Source organism: Watersipora subatra, chromosome 10 (assembly GCF_963576615.1).
Source record: "Watersipora subatra chromosome 10, tzWatSuba1.1, whole genome shotgun sequence".
NCBI lineage: Eukaryota > Metazoa > Bryozoa > Gymnolaemata > Cheilostomatida > Watersiporidae > Watersipora > Watersipora subatra.
In genome coordinates this window covers 5,552,289-5,568,339 of record NC_088717.1, presented here as the reverse complement: position 1 = coordinate 5,568,339, position 16,051 = coordinate 5,552,289, and the positions used below count along the sequence as shown (strand labels likewise).

The 16,051-nt window shown below is 32.0% G+C and overlaps 1 protein-coding gene across 4 annotated transcripts in view; it reads left to right on the top strand.

Moving 5' to 3' along the window:
* The window catches only part of LOC137405811 (MFS-type transporter SLC18B1-like), an 89,800-nt gene that overhangs the window by 61,905 nt on the left and 11,844 nt on the right, over positions 1 to 16,051 (top strand). For 3 of the 4 annotated variants that reach the window (XM_068092223.1, XM_068092225.1, XM_068092222.1), the window contains one exon: positions 647 to 745. The exons of the other annotated variant lie outside the window; for it this stretch is intronic. In XM_068092223.1, coding sequence (XP_067948324.1) covers positions 647 to 745 — 99 coding nt within the window. The remainder of the gene's footprint in view (positions 1 to 646; positions 746 to 16,051) is intronic. 4 annotated transcript variants of the gene reach the window in all.

Sequence of the window (16,051 nt, the reverse complement as noted above, 5' to 3'; positions counted from 1 at the left end):
TGATCTACATGATAATCAAGCTTGAGTTGAACATATTAAACATATTAAACAGTTAAACATGTAGACCTCAATCTATGCTTTGAGGTAAGTACTAGGTCAAAGGTACTTACCTCAAAGCTACTTGAGGTTACTACGCTGGTCAGTACTAACAGAAAAATGGCTTATTGTCAACCACCGCAGAGTGTCCAATGAAATGTCATGCTCATATCATAGCTTAGGCATAATTAGCCAAGTCCATGGAGTTATTGAAGTCATAGTTCTGGTATGACTAACTAGGTCTATATAGTTAATGTAATCATATTTCTGGTATACTAGCTAGGTTCATGTAGTTACTGTAATCATAAGCCAAGTAATAAATAAAATGATTATTGCAATTATGTTTTAAATCAACCCCTTTCCTAGAAGTTTTTTAAGGTTCACAACAGCAGCCTGAGCATGACCGTTTACATTTTTGAGAAATTTGTATTCAGCAATAAATTTTCTAAATAGTTAATTTTATTTGTGAATGACCTTTCTGACCTTTTTATACAATTATAAAAGTGTAGATCAATTTCATTTATGAAAAATGAAAAAGTTGCGATATTTTGTAGTTGAGGTATTTTGTAAAGTATTGATAAATGGAAGTATGTTTTTATATGATTAATAGTTTGGATTACCAGATGAGATCTCTGCCCTAATATTCCTCCTGGTGTCTCTCACCTATACACTGTCCAGTCCTTTAGTTGGCAAAGCAATAGATGCTGTGGTGAGTTCCTTAACTCATTATGTACAGACATACACACACATACACGCACACACGCATATATGTGCACACAAGCATACGCGCGTACATGTATACGCACATAGACGCACACTCACACACTCATACACACACATACACATACACACAACTACACACACATACACATACACACACTCATACACACACGCACACACACACAACTACACACACATATAAAAACATGCGCATAGGCCCATACTTATAATTTATAAATATGCACATGCACATATTTATGCATTTACACATACACACATGCACACATACAGACATATGCGTACATACATTAGTACATACATACATATGTACATACATATGTACATACATATGTACATACATATGCACATACATATGTATACATATGCATACATATGTACATACATATGTACATACATATGTACATACATATCTACATACATATGTATACATATGCATACATATGTACATACATATGTACATACATATGTATACATATATACAGATATACATATGATATATGTATCCATATATCTATATCTATATATACATATAAATATATATGTGTATAAATGTATATTACTTATATATTTTATACACATACATGTTTATGCACATATGTATATATACATACGTATATACACACATATATACATACATATATACGTACATACATATATGCATAAATATACACACACATATACAATGTATATATAAATATACATATATATTTAAAGCTAGATATATACTTTTACATTTATGTATACTTTTACATTTATATATACTTCATATATAAATGTATACATGTATTTATCTAAAAAATACATATACATATATACTAAGTGAGTGCAGGGTGTTGCCTGAGTAATGACAAAGTTTTTGGACAGAAAATTGATTTGCAATTAACATATAACAACATTTGTCATTCTAATTTTAAAACTACATGTACATATCATAAGAAAAGTGTTTTGTGCAGTTCAAATAAATTAAGCAAAAAAGAAAACAAATGTAAAGGTTTTCAAATTTTTTCAAACAACTGCAACTTTCAAATTTCATATAATAAAAAGTCTTTTGTGCTGTTGAAATACATTACGAAAACAAATTTACATTTACATTTAAACAAAAAGTGTTTAAATTTAAATATTAAGTAATTAGCAAGTCATGGCTAAATAAAGTCCGTTTTGCTATGATGACAATGAAAATTGATTTGGTATACAATTATATGATTTCAGTTCGTTTCAGTGTTGGCATCATATGGCGAAAATGTTGTATAGAGTTGTATAAAAACTTATGGTAATTATCTAATGCAAACAGTCTCTCAGAAAAATCATCAAATTCTTAAATACGCTTTGTACATATTAAAAGTTAGTTACAAAATAGTATGTTATTTTTGGTAGCTATAGTTACTTACAGTAACTTAAGTGTATTTAGTGGTTATGATCTGCATTAAAATGTAACATTACAATGCACTAGGCGCAGTATGTACTGTAAGGAGTTCTAGCCTTTGAGAGAGACGTATAACATAAACTTTGAATTTAACTTAAATAATTACACATACTTAAAGTTAAGTTTTAGTATGTATTTTACTAAACTTCAACTTTGTCATTGGCTAAAATTTATCATTTGTCTGTTTTTAGTTTCATTTTTACTATAACCTAAAATGAATAACGCTGAACTGAGATAGATAGAGAGGGAGCATTGTATCTCTGTCAGGCCTAATGATAGGGATTTTGACGAATTCCGTATGCGAATAGCATATTGGCATCTTCGTTATTTTGCATTAATCAGCACTTTGATAGCCAAATTTTAACTTTGATAAAAATTTTTGTTGATTTCGTATGGCGTCAAAAGTCGAAAACATTTTTGTTTTGTATGGCAAGTATGAAAAACGTTGTGTTCCACTTAGAAAGGCAAAAAAGTTGTGTAAAAGGGTCATCATAGCTCGAGAGCACACCGTTAAATACACAAATACACATATGGCATGTGCAATCGCAAAAAGAATACACCTTGTATGTTAAGAGTGATAGGAATGATAAGAATGGTGTAGCCTTGTGGTCACGCATGATTGTTTGTACACTTGTGATTTAAAGTTCGTGAGTTCAAATCCTCTGCCAAGTAGATCTTTTGTTGCTAAAACTGGCCAGACAAATGACAGATATGCAGCCAAACTTTGAGATATATGTATACATGTACTAGAGGAATGCCCGGTGTTGCCCAGGTAATAAAAGTCTTTGCAAAGGAAATTTATTTTTATTTAGCGTATAACAACAGTTACCATTTTAACTTTGAAACTTCATATCATGAGGATAATTTTTGTACAGGTCAAATAAATTGAGAAACCAAATAAAACAACTATAAAAGTGGTTAAATGTAAATGTGAAATAATTAGCAAGTAATAGCTAAATTAAGCCTGTTTTGCTACAACCACAATAAAAGATGATTTGGTAATTATACAATTAATACAAACTGAAAAAAACTAAATAAAAATCCTGAATTTGTTAAATTATAATAACAATTTGTGCATAGAAGTGTGTGTGTGTATATATAAAAGGTTACTGTTCCAGCAGAAACTATCTATCAAAACTTTAAATACGATGATATGGGTACCTCTCGATACTGGTACCGATGTAATGTTGAAATATTGAACTGTATTTGTCTGGTATATTGTCTGACCAAACAGAGAAAAAATGTTGAGGCTATTCCTACTTGAGATAATAGATAGATTGCTAAGGACTGTATAGCTCAATGGTTAAACTCTTGGATTGGAACTTGCAGTTGCAAACACTGTGAGTTTAAATCTAGTACGCAGTAAGCTTTTAGTTTCAACACTTTAATAGCTTGTCCCTTCGGATGTCTGAACAGACAAACATCCGAACAGGTGACAATAATGACAAACTTTGAGATTTATGTGTATATATATATTTCAAAGTATTTCGGTATCATCGTCTGTTTATATATATATATATATATATATATATATATATATATATATATACCCATATTTCCGAGTTAGGAGTTGAATAAATATATACCAGTTAGGAGGTTGCGGAATATAAGGGATTAGGAGTTAACGCAAATATATATGGGTAAGCCTCCTATATGGTCTAATTTATCTACATTGTAGATATATATATATTTATTCACCTTCTAATTATTATATATTTTTATGGAAATTTTAAGAGAATATGGTATCATACAATATATATTCATCGCCTTATCATACTTTGTATATATGCATACTAGAAAAACTGTCAAAACTTGGAAAATGTCTAGATGGTTGTTGTAAATTACATATCAATTTGAAGGTAAAATAATTCATACCTCAATGAGTAAGCAAAAATAATGATTACCAGTTAGCAGATTGCTACAAATTACACATAAATTAGAATGTTACCATTGTAACTTATGTAATAGTTGCAATGGAAACATTACATAGCATGGCATAGCTTACATACCCTTTAGTAAGATGCCGTAACTTATATCATTTAGGAGTTTGCTATAACTTGTTTCTTTTAGAAGCTGCTCTGATTTACATATAATAAAGTATGTTGCTATAACTTATAGACCATTTGAGAAATTGATATAATTTGAATTTCACATAGTTGGTAGCAATTATCTATATATCAGTTAGGAGGCTGCTATGGATTATATATTAATTAGGAGGCAGCTGATATTTATATATCATTTAGGAGGTTGCTATAACTTACATATCATTGCAGAGGCTGCTATGAGTTACATATAATTTAGGATGTTGCTATCACTTATAGATCACCTAAGACCTTGCTATAATTTGAATTTTCCATAGTTGATAGCTATTATTTATATATCAGTTAGGAGGCTGCTATGGATTATATATTAATTAGGAGGCTGCTGATATTTATATATCATTTAGGAGGTTGCTATAACTTACATATCATTGCAGAGGCTGCTATGAGTTACATATAATTTAGGATGTTGCTATCACTTATAGATCACCTAAGACCTTGCTATAATTTGAATTTTCCATAGTTGATAGCTATTATTTATATATCAGTTAGGAGGCTGCTATGGATTATATATTAATTAGGAGGCTGCTGATATTTATATATCATTTAGGAGGTTGCTATAACTTACATATCATTGCAGAGGCTGCTATGAGTTTCATATAATTTAGGATGATGCTATCACTTATAGATCACCTAAGACCTTGCTATATTTTGAATTTTCCATCGTTGATAGCTATTATTTCTATATCAGTTAGGAGACTGCTATGAATTACATATTAATTAGGAGGCTGCTGATATTTATATATCATTTAGGAGGTTGCTATAACTTACATATCATTGCAGAGGCTGCTATAAGTTACATATAATTTAGGATGATGCTATCACTTATAGATCACCTAAGACCTTGCTATAATTTGAATTTTCCATAGTTGATAGCTATTATTTATATATCAGTTAGGAGGGTGCAATGGATTATATATTAATTAGGAGGCTGCTGATATTTATATATCATTTAGGAGGTTGCTAGAACTTACATATCATTGCAGAGGTTGCTATGGGTTACATAGAATTTAGGATGTTGCTATCACTTATGGATCACCTAAGACCTTGCTATAATTTGAATTTTCCATAGTTGATAGCAATTATTTATATATCGGTTAGTAGGCTGCTATGAATTATATATTAATTAGGAGGCTGCTGCTATTTATATATCATTTAGGAGGTTGCTGTAACTTACATATCATTGCAGAGGCTGGTATGAGTTACATATGATTTAGGATGATGCTGTCACTTATAGATCACCTAAGACCTTGCTATAATTTGAATTTTCCATAGTTGATAGCTATTATTTATATATCAGTTAGGAGGCTGCTATGGATTATATATTAATTAGGAGGCTGCTGATATTTATATATCATTTAGGAGGTTGCTATATCGTACATATCATTGCAGAGGTTGCTATGAGTTACATAGAATTTAGGATGTTGCTATGACTTATAGATCACATAAGAGTTTACTAGAATTTGAATTTCATATAGTTGGTAGCTACTATTTATATATCAGTTAGGAGGCTGCAATGAATTATATATTAATTAGGAGGCTGCTGCTATTCATATATCAATTAGGAGGTTGCTATAACTTACATATCATTGCAGAGGCTGCTATGGGTTACATATAATTTAGGATGTTGCTATCACTTATAGATCACCTAAGACTTTGCTATAATTTGAATTTTCCATTGTTGATAGATATTATCTATATATCATTTAGTAGGCTGCAATGAATTATATATAAATTAGGAGGCTGCTGCTATTTGTACATCATTTAGGAGGTTGCGATAACTTACATATCATTGCAGAAGTTGCTATGAGTTACATAGAATTTAGGATGCTGCTATGACTTATAGATCACATAAGAGTTTACTATAATTTGAATTTCATATAGTTGGTAGCTACTATTTATATATCAGTTAGGAGGCTGCAATGAATTATATATTAATTAGGAGGCTGCTGCTATTTATATATCATTTAAGAGGTTTCTATAACTTCCATATCATTGCAGTGGCTGCTATGGGTTACATATAATTTAGGATGCTGCTATCACTTATAGATCGCCTGAAAGTTTGCTATAATTTGAATTTCATATAGTTGGTAGCTACAGTACTATTTATATATCTGTTAGGAGACTGCTATGAATTATATATTAACTAGGTGGCTGCTGCTATTTATATATCATTTAGGAGGTTGCTATAACTTACATATCATTGCAGTGGTTGCTATGGGTTACATAGAATTTAGGATGTTGCTATGACTTATAGATCACAAAAGAGTTTACTATAATTTGAATTTTATGTAGTTGGTAGCTACTATTTATATATCAGTTAGGAGGCTGCAATGAATTATATAGTAATTAGGAAGCTGCTGTTATTTATATATCATTTAGGAGGTTGCTATAACTTACATATCAATGCAGAGGTGCCATGGCTTACATATAATTTGGTATGTTGCTATCACTTATAGATCAACTAAGAGTCTGCTATAATCTGTACAATAAAACAACAATCTGTATAAAACAACAATAATTGTTGTTAGAACCTACATATTGTATAGTATGTTAAACTTTAACGTAGGAATCAATAAATTTTTTATTTAAAACAACAACAGCCACCATGCTTGATACTAAAAAATTCAACTAGTCAAGTACCATAGAATGGTCGTTGCTTAGTCACCAAACGGAGTAAATTTATTCAGACGTCAAGTTTAATGCGATATTACAAAAGCCTCAACAACAAGAAGACCCTGCTGCCAGTTTAATTTTGCAGCTTCTTGAGTAAGTTGTGGGCTCGGGCATAAGTCATCATTATAATTTTCAAACACCAATTTCTTTTAACAGTATACAGCTCTGGCATTTTTGGTAGTTTGCCTCAATCTTCCAATCATGGCTTTTTGAACTCTCAATTTTCTTTTAGGCTGCATAACTTTCTGCTCACTAATATAAACGAATAATGTAACTCAATATTTGTAAGTATGGTCTATGTTATAGTTTCTTATTCAGTCACATATCGCTGCTGCACTGCATACAAAAACTTAAAAAAAATTAGTTGGTAACAATGCATGGACGCAACTCAGTTACTGTGATTGCTAAAATGAAACACACACATTTTTGCTTGCTGTGCATATTATCTACAGTAATAATATGAATTACTTGCACAACATACTTAGTTACTCAATCTAACATACAATAACAGCAATGTCTTTCTATTCATCTTAAGCCACTCTTAGAACGTTAAGTAAAAACATTTCCCCACTCGGGAATGGAGTGTCAGGTTGCAAAACCTGCGCAATACCACAGCACCATAAATTGGGTAGATTCCAAACAAGCCCATTGTGCCTATGTAGAACCCAGGGAAAAACTTGATGTCACATAGAGAGCCAATAAAAATACAATAACATTCTATCTTGAGGGCATTTTCGCTTTTCAAAACTTCTTTCTTACTGCAATTTATTGTTAGCAATGATCAGTCGGGCTGGACCCAGCACAGTACCAAATTTTTTCTAACTTTAGATCTCTTGACTTTGGGTGGTTTTATTGATCAATAGTAATACTGAGTGCTATTATTCACATTTTACCAGTAATAATAATGCCCTGAACTGTCAAGAAATTGATAGAACGTTCTACTCAGACACATTCACTTAAATTTGGAAAATGACCCAAAAAGATATATTTCTCATTGTGTAGTGAATTTCTGATTGTTTTTAGTCAAGCACAGCGTTCTAAGTAATTTTTTGGGCTTGTCGGTTTGACAGTAAGTTGTCAGTAGACTGGCTGCTGCGGCATATTTCCTTATATTTAGTTTTTCTTTAAAAGAATTATTATAATTTATCTTAGAGCTTGTTTCTTGAATAATACATCATAGTGTACAGTGCAGTACAACAGATAATATCTATTGTCGGTATTGTATTATCTATCATAGTCATTGTTTTATGCACATTTTCTGTACATAAAATAAAAGCTAAGACTGCTTGATACAAAATAACTATACAAGTGCATTACTGCGGAGTTGGTCTCTTTTAGTCTTCAAAAAGAGCACATTTATTGACAAATACAACGCAATGATAATAAAAAGGTTCAACAACATAAAAAATTCAGCTGGCATTTTTTCTCGCAGCCTTCTTTAGCAAGTTGTTGGCTCGAGCCCGAATCACTGTAACACTTCTGTTAGGCAGCGTTGAGTGTTTAGCATCCAACACTGATCTTGTTGGCAGTTTGCCTGATTTTTCAGTCCAGTACTTGTCAAATTCTGCTATTTCCTCTGCACTTTACCGTTTTCTGCTGACTGAAATAGTAAATAATGTGAATTATCATTTATAAAAATCTGATAAGCTATGGCTTTGATGAATCACATATCGTTGCTCAGCTCCATTCAAAAGTTAAATAAGCTGGTTTACGTGCTGCAAGTCAAAACAGAATTGATGGTTTCTAAGATACAAGTGAACAATAAGGACATTAATGCTCGTTAGTGTCATTTCTCATTTAGTAATATAATACTTAACCAATGTATTGTTATTCAAAACACACATATACTGTAGAAGGTATTTTGATGACCACTTCTATATACTACTTTAGTAGCTAATTATGAAATGAACTAAATGGTGTGCCACTTGCATGCATGCGATAGAGCAGTTTGGATTTCTATTTGCTTCAAATTATTAGAGAAATGATCAGGATTAACATTCATTGAGCAGTCTCAATGGCCAGTGTTCAGAACGATTGCTGCTAAGCTTAGTGTGACCTGACTGGGTAGCTATTTATTTAGTCATTAATTAGGCTAATACTTGACCTATGGGGTCAAGCAATGTGGTTAAACACCATTGTTCAGGTGTTCATTGAAACCACTAATGCCTAGATTGCTCTAGATACCTAAATGCCTCTGACTAGGAGAGCTATGTTTTGTAACCTGACAGCAGCAGAACACAAAGACTAGTGTCAGCATTTATGTAGGCAACGAATTTGACTGAAATACTTGAAAAGTTAGACACCTTTATCTTTTATACTGCATTTGAGCTACAGCAAAATAATCACGCTTGGTTCCCTAGTACATTGTGTTAGTTTAAAGCCACTTATCATAGCATCACCCACATTTAATCTGATGTCTGAAAATCACTCTTCGGTGTTGATAATCCATGTATGTCACTCTGCACTTATTTAAAATCAATGCATTTTTGATTAGATGCTACTACACAAAGAGAAATATACCCTTGGGTTCTTTTTTTAAATTCATGCATTAGTGATTTGCAAATATATGAAAGCAGAGCCTTATTTAAAACTAAAATCTTGTTGCGTCAATATTTGCAAAGTTATGCTTGCTATTTTAACCTTGACCCAAAACTCCAATATTATAACATTCTGAAATACAGCTAAATTGACATAAGGTAGAATCTTAATTTGAAGGCCATGTTCATTCGAGTACTATTCTAGAAGTGTTGAAAACTAGAGTGTCACCCTTTAATTGACAACCACATCCAGCTGACTGCGACTTCAACATTCTTTGATCTTTGGATCCGATTTTGGACAGGATGGATAGAAAAATGTTGACAAATTTTTACTAACGTTGACTCAGTTACAACAATAGCAATTAATACTTTTGTCAATGCATATTGAAGCGAATTTTCTAACTTCTAAGCTTTACAGCGTTTTCGTTAAAGCTTTGAAAGCAGCACCGTGGAAATAATTAATAACTCTATCAGGCTGATAATAATTTTATTGTTTAAGTGGCCTTGATAGTTCGGCATATATGAAAAAACGGTTTAGCAAATATGATGAAATCTGTACTACTAGTTAGGCTAAAATTTCTTGCACATGCTACAGCATTAGAATAAGCAGTTAACGATGGCATTTTGCAAGCTCAGCGCCCAGTGTATATGTTATCACTGAATCACAGCTTAGTTTGTGTGTTATATAGTTTTTATGTGTTTTTTTCAAAAGAAGTAACGTTCACTTGAACGGCGGCGTTCTATCTTTAACCGTCATCTATTATAGTACAGGTCTAGTAGAGGGGCGTTTAAATGAATGGGGATTCAATTAGAGATTACATAATATTTTATTAACCCTTTCACCGCTGCATGCGCATTTAGGTGAAATCAATGGACGACCGGCATATGTGCATGTTGCGAATTTCCTGGCAATTGCGTAGTAACTTAATTTTATTATTCGTTGACAACATAACTAACAGTCTTTAAGACTTTTTAGGGTATTGACAGTGTTGTCCAAAAGTTTCCCTGTAAAATTACCCTAAACTCACAAAGCAATTTTAAATTTTTGTTTAGGACTTTTCAACATAAAAAGAAACATTTCTTCTTTCTGATTTTTGAAATATTTAGTGCTATTATAGCTTTCGCAAGTACATCCAGAATTGAAAACAGATAATTACTTATGTTGATAACATTATTGATGATTGTTGATGACTGACGGATTAAGATTTTAGTGATTACACATATAATTAAAGTAGCAGCTCCAATAGTGACTCCAATGGTGGTCAAAGTAATAGTTTTTGTAAGAGTAAGGAACATGGTAGAGCATTGGTTTTTGAGATTCGAAGGGATCGTAGCTTCACATAGCATTAGCAATGCACGAAGTAGGAATGCATTAGGTTTTTTGAATAGTACTATTTTTTAACGTGTTGGAAAAATAAAATCTATAACAAAAAGGTTTTAGATAGAGTTGAAGCTAATAAAGATTGAACATATATTATGAAGCACAATCGACAATTTTTGCCACTATAATTGGAAGGGTTAAAAAATGCAGTGTCATGGCATTCAAACATAGATTTTATAGTAATATTATTTCTTATAAATTTTTTGAAATAAAACTTTTATTAATGTGGCACGCTCTTGTGGAAACTAACCGTTAATCAGCAACATACCCCCTTCAAAAAAGCGTCCAGCTGTGCTTCGTACCATTTTCCATCTGGTGGATATAGTGCTTGGATGCGGTGACCAGGTTTCTACCAAAATAAGCAAAACAATTTTAATAGCCCAAACAGATGTTATGCAGATTAAAAAGTGATGCAAAAGATGCCTGTTGTTTTTAGGTTTTTCAGCAAACCCGTGTCCCTACCTCCCATTACTAAAATTCTATGAAGCTGTAATATTTTATCTCATGCGATATTCTTCTACAAAATTGAAACATAGATTTTAAAGCTTCAACAATTTAAAGGATTTCATTTACTCCAGTCACTTACTTATGACTCAGCCTCTAGTTTAAATCCGTATCAAATTACGACTAAAATGCATCAACTTGTTAATTACAATGAAAATAATACATTATCATAACTTTATACTGCCCTAAGCAAGCAATACGCCCTATCTGAAAAGTTTTTCAAAATTCACTTTTTTGTGCTTATATGTAATTTAGGTTGAGATCTAACATGTCTCGAAATTTCATATATCTGAGACCACCAGAAATAGCACTTTTCACAATGTGCAAAACGCCCTATCCACATTTACCACACATAAAGTGGCAATCAAAGCGCTCTATCTGCAGATACAGCGTTTTGATTGGCCTGAACATACACAAAGTTGGACATTATGAGCAGCATTATGTAATCAAAGAGTATATAAACAAAGGGAAGCGAAACTGAACCATATATATTTGGTTGTTTCAAGGCAGCTCATACAAGCTAGTGCACTTCTAAGTGCTCAATCTTATTGCTATATTTTTTATCATAATATATTTATTATGACAAGACGATATCTAAGTGACAAAAGTCTCGATTTAAAGATCCGACTCAGAGATTTGATGAAAAGTTTGTTTTAATTACATGTCCATTGGAAGGTTTTGCTTTTTTAAAATACTGACATTATTGCACTCAGTTGTTTGCTTTAAATTATTTTCAATAAAAGCGTTTGATCTTTTTTAAACTACTATTTTACTTATTCCTTTCATTTCATAACATCAGGTTTGAAGGATACCTAGATCTTTGATCATCTCTTAACTTTTGAGCTAAATATGGCTATTACAGGGTTTTAATCCATGTGTTGACTGGATGAGTAATAGGAATTGCAACATATATCATTTTGTTGACTAATTGCTGGTTAATATCAGAATTTAAACTTGTAATCTTTTGATAATCCAGTCATGGCAAATGGTCTTGTGGCAAACTAACAATGAGAAACCAGTCCAATTAAGCAATCAAAAGGCCCTATCTGCAGTGATAGGGCGTTTTGATTGCCTAGTGCCAGCTTAGTAAATTGTCAATTTAAGCAAACAAAATGCCCTAAGTGAAATAACTCCTTTGATTTTAAAGTTTCACGAAAAAAAAAAATCAGTAAAGATTGTTGGATATCTCTCTATAATAAATAAAAAAACAACTAAAATACTGCTAATACTGATGCCAGGCTCGACCAAAACGCGTTTGTGCTTGTGCTGAACAATTTACAAATATCAAGATACAGCGTTTTGCTTGCTCAGGGCAGTATAGTATAGGCTACTAATAATTCTGCCTGTTTGGTGCTATCAATCAGCTAACACTACTAATCAGAATAAAAAGCATCCATAATTATTTTAATGCTTTTTAAAAAGTTACAAAAATTAGGAGCATCGACAGAGTCACAGATATTCATCAATTGCTGGCTACTGTGCTATATGTTACCATAACTATTTTAATGTGTGTCGGTTAATCTCACAAAGCTACCCTTGTGTATAATTACAAAGTTATCATTTTATGAAAATTAGTAATAATTTCATTCTTTTAGCATTATAAAGTTGGGGTTTCTTGACCTTTTTAACTTGACAATATTACGATCTTGCAATTAAGGCAGTAAAATCCAAATCCAAATTAGCTGCGAAAACCTATGCATTGTTGTTTGCCGTCGCAATTTGATGACATGAGTAAGTTGCTTAGATATAGTATTTAAAGTGGCTCGCCCTAAAGGTCAAAAATGGCCACTACTGGTCTAACCTTTTGCATTGGTATTGAGGCGAAGTAAAATACTTTTTCATGATGCCTTTTCACCATAATATGGTACAATTAATTCAATGACAAAATTGGCAAAAGTAATATAAAACAATTGTGACAAACAAATATACCAATTGTGACATGCTTAGTCTGTTCTTCTGCTGCTGCAAAACCCTAAATGGCTAGACGCGTGAAAAAAGCAAAATGTTTAGCGGCTACAATCTCGCTAGAAGGTTGAACTTATGTGATAAGTCTTTAGGTTGTGTAGGAATGAGAGGTTGGCTTGTTTCTTACAATCTATTTAATCAATTGACTAGCATGCAAGAAGATAGCAAGCCAAGCCACATTAGGAGAATGAGTCACTTTAAGCACAAACCACAATTGCATAAGTACATAGGTCATTTCTGCTAGTGAGAAGACCTTGGAGAATAAGACCACATTATGCAATTCTGTGAAGATTTTATTACTGCAGTTATACTTGTGCTGCAATATTTCTAATAGAGTGAAAAGCAAATGAGCTGCCCAACCACAACCTCCTTCATTATAAAGTTACAAAGAATAGGAATAACAACAATAGCTTTCATTCGGAGGCTGAGGCTATTGAGAAGTAGAAAGTGAATTAGCTAAGCAGGCAATAGTAGAACACACATAATAAGAGCATAGGCATCATGATTGATGTGTATGCAGGCAATGAATTTATGTACAATTTCACTACCAAATATTTTAGTAAAGCTAGACACCTTTGGCTAAAGAGTGCTAGATATAGGTCAAAACAAGCCAGTGACAAATCTCATGTTATGCATCCTTGTTTGGACACTTTATTTCTAAAGTGTTTAATGCATTGGAAGTTTAACATAAAAGTGTGCCAAGAATGCACAAAGAACATTGACAGAAGTAACTGCATAGTACTGACAGCAATAACTGAATAGAACATGATGTTTAATTAAAATGTAACATAAAAATAAACGTTTTATTTTGTTTTGGTAAGCTTGCAGCAAAAATGTTTGCTGTGCACATAAAATATTGTTTTGCTCCAAATACTTTACAAACAAGTAATAATAACTTTATTGATGCAAATTGTACTGAAATTATATTTGCTACGAGCACCAATGGAAGTCAAAATAAGTAATACAATTCTTACAGACCTTTTAAAAACAATGGCCTTTGCTGCTACAGAAAAGTGAGTAGACCCATAGGAAGAGAAGTATATGTTCTTATACTGCTAAAACTCCCTTTGGTTCAGAAATGAGATTTGAAAAGAGCAATGAATTATTATAACCATTGGCAAAATTTTTGGGATGGATAGGAAACAAAGCTGGGTATTGCACATGCTGGTAATTTAGCTAATGTAAATAGATTTCCTACACTACCTAATTGAAAACATCAATGCAAAATCTAAATACCTGTAAATACTTACTAGCCATAGTACAGAGTGACCTTTTAATGTTTGTCAACATAACATCCGTACCGCTTTGAGCATCTTGAAATTATATTAAAGTTGCTTTCATTATGAGCTCCCTTTGACATTTTAAAGTATTAAAATGGGCAAATACAAGTTGCATTTTCAGAGAACTTTTAAATTCGTCATATGCCACAAAAAGTTCCTCTGCGTTGTTTGTAGTATATTCTAAAAGTGCTAACACTACATTTGTTTTAAATTTTAAAGTTGACACAAATAATTGAGCAAATTATGTAGCTTATTAGTAAAACTTTTGTTAACATCAGCAAACAAACTGCATACATGCTGCCCGATACCGAAGGCCAAAAATAATAATATATATTGCTATTTATATTTTAACCAATAGTTTTGCAGTTTTGTTATTGTACAGCAATTTGTATAAAACCTACTGTATTTCAGGTTTGAGTAACTATGAGTTTTAGTAGTGTTCTGGCCCTTCCTATCGCGTGTTTTCAACATTTTGAGGTAATAATTAAAAGCCATGAGTTGAATTGCGCAACTTCAGCAGCATCTTATATATATATATATATCATTCGCCAAACTCATTGTCTTGAATCATCAAAGTTCACTAAATCTCTCAAAAGGAAATACATACACTTGTATCTCTAATTCCTTTATAGCTTTACCCTTTTACTGCCACCCATGTACAAACTAAGCTACCGGCCTACCGCCAGCCATTTCACCGAAAATTGCCAATTTAGCTTCATGATATGTACATGAAGCATGTATACTATTTTGTTTCAACTTCAAAGTTTATCTATAAACTTTTTGTAATATATTTTATTTTGCTAAAATGTTAACATATAGTGCTATGCAAAAATCAATGTACCTTCACTTTGTGCATTGCTAAAGCTATGTGAAGCTACAATCGCTACAAAGCTAAAACGATGCTCTACAATGTCCCTTACACTTAAAAAACTATTATTTTCACTATCATCAGAGTCACTGTTGCTAATTTAATTATCTGTGTAATCACAAAAATCTGAATTTGAATTGACTATAGTGTCATCAACATACATGTAAGTAATTATATGTTTTCTGACTTGCGCGATACTTAACAAAACTTACACAAAAAATGTCCGTTTTTATTTTGGAAATTCTCAAAAAAAAATTTGAAACTGCTTGGTTATCTTAGACTAATCTATTAGAGAAATATTCGAACCACACTGACAATACCATCAAAGTTTTAAAATCATCCGTTATGTTTTTAATGGATAATAAAATTAGGTGACCACGCAATTGTTGGAAAATTCGCAAAAATGTGCATACGACAGTTGCTGATAGATTTAGCATAAATTCGCATACGGTAGGGTAAGAGTAAAAACCAACAAAATATTTGTCAATCTCCTGCCTCTAAACATGATATCTCAAATCTGATAATTACTCTCAGTGTTGAC